The sequence below is a fragment of the Pezoporus occidentalis genome, unplaced genomic scaffold (assembly GCF_034315485.1).
Source record: "Pezoporus occidentalis ecotype Australia unplaced genomic scaffold, CSIRO_AGI_Poc_V1 ctg3119, whole genome shotgun sequence".
Lineage (NCBI taxonomy): Eukaryota > Metazoa > Chordata > Aves > Psittaciformes > Psittacidae > Pezoporus > Pezoporus occidentalis.
This window is the reverse complement of record NW_026915072.1, coordinates 1-4,572: the sequence shown is the minus strand read 5'-3', so window position 1 is coordinate 4,572 and position 4,572 is coordinate 1. Positions and strand designations below refer to the sequence as shown.

Here is a 4,572-nt window from a genome sequence, read left to right as displayed (position 1 = left end):
GCTGGCAGTGCTGGGGGAACGCTTAGATCTGACGGTCTAAAAAGGTCTTTTCCAACTTGGCTGATTCCGTGATTCTGGGGTGGGCCAGCAGCCAGGCCTTGTGCCCTCGGTCCGTGTGTCCATCGCCCAAACACTTTGCAGAGGCCCTCCCAGCCTGCCCCAATGGCCGCTCACACTGCGCGGCCGCCTGCCTAGCCGGGGCGGGGCGGGGCAGGGTGGCACTGCCGGGGCGGGGCGGGGCGGCGCGGAGCGGAGCGGCCGCCCGGGGTCGCTGCGGTGGCAGCGGTGACGGGTTGGGTTCGTTCAGCGTCGTGGCCATGGCGGTGTTCGTGACGCGGCGGATCCCGGCCGAGGGGCTGCGCGTACTGTCTCAGGCTGGCGGGTGAGCGCGGGTCTGGGTCCAAGTGCGGGTGGGTCGTTTCCGCCCTCGGCCCCGTTCCGGGGCCTTGGTGACGGGCCGCTCTCTCGCAGGTGCCGCGTCCAGCAGTGGGACTCGGAGGAGCCGGTGCCGCGGACCGAGCTGCTGGCGGGAGTGGCGGGGAAGCACGGGGTGCTCTGCCTGCTCTCCGACCGCATCGACCGCGAGGTGCTGGAGGCAGCTGGTGGGTGCGGCCTGCGGGACTGGACTGCCCCTCTCCCGTTCCTTTCCCCGTTCCCTTCTCAGCGTTCGCTCGCCCTTCCGGGGCGATGCTGGGCAGCAGCGTGCTGTGGTGTCTTGTAGGTCCTGGCCTGAAAGTCATCAGCACCATGTCCGTGGGGTTTGACCACCTCGCCCTGGAGGAAATCAAGAAGCGGTAACCTTTCCCTGTGCTGTACCTCACCCTGCCCTGTGAGGGATGGGGTCCAGCCGGGGGAGGTGGTTGGGAAGCAGGGTGAAGCTCAGAGCTCATCCCGCTGTTCACACAGCAGATTACACAGTGGACTGCTTGACCCAGGCGTGGTGGGTGGCTTTAACAGAGCATGGGGCTGGATAGGTGGATAGGGTTTGTGACCTGCACCTCCCTCTTGGTAGGGTACGGCTAGGGTCACCTCCAACCCAGCTGGGGTTGGAGGAGCCTCTCGATGTCAGGGTATGGTTGGGATCTCCCCCCAGCTGCTGTTGAGATGACTCTTTGGAGGATGGGCTGAGAAGCCAAAAGGGATGTCCTCTTGCATGTGGTACTGCAGATACATAGAAGAGGGAACTTCAGCAACTTGCCCAGAACATCAGCGACTTGCCCAGAAATTTTGAGGTAGAACCCCAAGGCTGGCAGCATTGCCCCGGAGATCTTTGTTTACCTTGCAGTGGGATCCGTGTGGGGTATACCCCTGATGTCCTGACCGATGCCACCGCAGAGCTGTCTGTAGCTTTACTTCTGTCTGCATGCCGCCGGCTGCCAGAGGCAGTGGAGCAGGTGAAGAAGTGAGTATCACCATCAGCCAGCTGGGGCAAGAGCTGGCACCAACCTCCTTGCAGGCCGAGGTGGGAGTCCCCTGCAGTTCCATGGCTTTTCATAGACATGCTGCTCAGGGGCTGTAAGAGGGGCAGAGCTCCCCTCTGTATGCTAGGTAGAGGGCTTGTGGGAAAGGGCACCCAAAGCCACTGCAGACCCCTCTAGGAGAGCACACACGGAAGGTCTGTCCAGAGCTCCCTGAATGGCAGTTGCTCCAGGGCTGGGGATAGCAGTGCCTAATTTAAATCAGTCCCAAGGCAGCTGCTTCTGCAGCATACCCAAGGAGACCTGCAGGAGACCACCAAGGTCCCTTGAAGCAGGAACCTCAGAAGCTGGCTGTAAGATCACCTGGCTGTGTCAGAGGGACTAGCCACCCCCAGCATTGTACTGTATGTACTTGCCCAAACGCTGGACTGGGCTATGAGCAGGCTCTCTGCTGCTGCCATCTGACATCTGTTTCTACCTCACTTTCTCTACTAGTGGTGGCTGGACAACATGGAAGCCCTTGTGGATGTGTGGTTATGGTCTGTCTGATAGTACGGTGGGCATCATAGGTCTGGGGAGAATAGGTAAGTGCAGGTCACGCGCAAGATTTGTGTGTCTCCAGTGACAGCAAGGTGGTTCTGGAGGTGTTCAGCCAAGGTGGTGTCCCTGTTGCTCACCTCTTTAAAGTCCATGACAGCAACAAGGAGAGCTGTCAAGATCTCTGAGCAGTGATCTTGACTCATCAGGCCTAAACCTTGAAAGTTTAAAGCGTTCAAACGCATCCAGTACATATAAATGGTAGAGCAAACTGGATGTCATCCTCTTGATATTCAGGTAAACAAAAGCCCTGACAAAGTCCAAGGTGACATGTTTGTCATCCATTCAGTTGTGGACTTTGTCAGATGGCTATTTCTTTCCTCACTTTCCAGTTTGCTCCCTAGAGTATCTTCAGGTTTAACATCCCATTGCTCCAGTTCCACAGTTTTGCTATGGGAGTTCAGTCCTGCTCACTTCAGAAGCAGCAGAAGACCTCCACCCCGTGCTCACCATGCTCCAGGCCGGGAAGCAGCCTGGCAGGAGGAATCCCACCACAATGACCCTTTAGCGAGCAGTGTGCTTTCTACTCTTAAGCGTGAGCTCACTGAAGGAATGGATTGCCTGGAGAGTACTGACAGACCCTCGCAGCCCAGCACGGGCCTCTGTGCAGCATGCGTCGTGCAGGCACAGCGGCTAAACAGTCTTCTCTTTTCCTTCTAGGACAGGCAGTTGCCCGCCGCCTAAAGCCATTTGGGGTCAAGAAGTTTTTGTACACTGGCAGTGGCCCAAAACCAGGGAGTGATGTGGAGTTTGAAGCTGAGTTCGGTAAGCAAGGCTTCAGGAGCAGGGGCAGCATCCATTTCATGGCAGCACAGAGAACTATTTGGGCTCACTGGGGAGTTGTCGCTCCCTGGGAGTGGTCCAGCAGAGAAGGGAGGTTCCAGGTGGCTTCCTCAGTGTAGCTGGCATGAACTACAGTGGGGGCAGCAAAGGAAGGAATGGGAATCCCAAAGGCTTCTCATGCAGTGTTAGTGGATGGCAGGGAGAGAGACCTGCCGCCTTTGAGTCAGGTGATTCCAGCCAGTAAGCTGCACATACCTAGGCTCCAACTGACAGCCAGCCATTGTTGTGGGCTGTGGTGGTTTCAGCTGCTTTTGCCTTTCAGCTTTCTCCTGTGTCCATCCATTTATGATTTTCAGTTAGTTTCATTTGTGCAAGGCAGTGGAATGTAGCAGGGAAGGGAAAGTGGCAGCTGTGCCTTTGAGGAGGGGATGGATCTTTGGCAGGACTTCTCCTGCCCCTTGCACTTTCCTCTCACCTCCAGGAGTGAAAGTGACCCTGCCTGTGGCAGGGGGATGGAACTAAATGGTCTTTTTAAGGTCCCTTCTAACCCAAACCATTCTTTCATGATTCTACAATGATTCTATGAAGTCATCCGTAAGTAACACATAGAGAGATTTAATGCTGGCATAAGCTGGTGCTGCCATATTTTGCTGCCTAAATGTGAAGCATGTACCACGGCCTCCTTTAGGCCAGATGGCTGAAGCATTGCTAGACTCCCCTTTGGCTTGGTTTTAATTCAAAAGTGAAATAAAACATCGCAGTAGTTTCTGTAGGGATGTGTACGATTTTTGTTGGGTGTTTGATGGTCCTTGTGTCTCCCCATTTGTTGAGAGGGGTCTCTCCAGAGCAGCACTCACTTGCAGATGAACTTTTTGGATAAAGAAGGTTGTTGAGGTCTGTTGGTGAGATTCCCCAGGCCAAACTGTGACCTGTTTTTCTCCACTCAGTCCCACTCACAAGGCTCGCCGAAGAATCAGACTTCGTTGTGGTGACATGTGCTTTGACTCCAGCCACCCAAGGAATGTGCAACAAGGACTTCTTCACCAGAATGAAGAAGACCTCTGTGTTTGTCAACACAAGCAGGTAATCACAACCCAGTCTCCTGCAAAGGGCTGGGGCGTTGGGGGTTGACAGTCACTCCTGACAATTACAGCTGCATGGAGAATCTGGTAGGATGAGATGTGCTTCCACTGCAGGTCCAGACAGTCTGTACAACCTTCATGGCCCAAGGTGTCTTGGGACCAAGGCAAAGGCAGCATAAGTTATTCCATCACACAGCTGCCCCAGAGTTGTCCTGTGCTTGGGCACTCAGCTCCTCTCCCACTGCTGGGCAGCCTGGACCAGAAGAAATAGCAGCTCATTGTGCTGCGAGGTTCAGGCAGATCCAGAGAGAGTCTGAAATCTTCTCAGGCAGACGGGATCCAGGTGCCTCTACTGAGGCTGTCCCACATGGGCTGTGTCCTGGCTATGTGCCCCTCAGAGCCCATGGGACCTCTCAGCAGCATGGGGTCTCTGTTTTTGCCAGGGGGTCTGTGGTGAACCAGGAGGATCTGTACAACGCACTGGCCCATGGCCAGATCGCAGCAGCAGGCCTGGACGTCACAACACCGGAGCCACTGCCCACTGATCACCCCTTGCTCTCCCTCAAGAACTGTGGTGAGTGGCTGGGCCACCAGTCTGCTCTGACAGCCTGCACTTTGAGTGCCTCGTGTGCCCATGGCTGGGGACCTGCTAGCTGGAGTGACAGGGATTCCCTGCCCCTGTTAGCCTGCCA

At 55.9% G+C, this 4,572-nt stretch overlaps 1 protein-coding gene across 1 annotated transcript; it reads left to right on the top strand.

Moving 5' to 3' along the window:
* Positions 1-244: 244 nt before the first annotated feature.
* On the top strand, positions 245-4,568 carry LOC134168488 (glyoxylate reductase/hydroxypyruvate reductase-like; the record flags this gene model as incomplete). The annotated part of the gene is made up of 8 exons (XM_062628217.1): positions 245-382; positions 472-602; positions 722-794; positions 1,286-1,402; positions 1,914-2,002; positions 2,676-2,780; positions 3,746-3,881; positions 4,324-4,568. Coding segments are annotated over exons 1-8 (961 nt in total), but the record flags the coding sequence as incomplete, so codon positions are not given.
* Between the last annotated feature and the right edge of the window lie 4 nt (positions 4,569-4,572).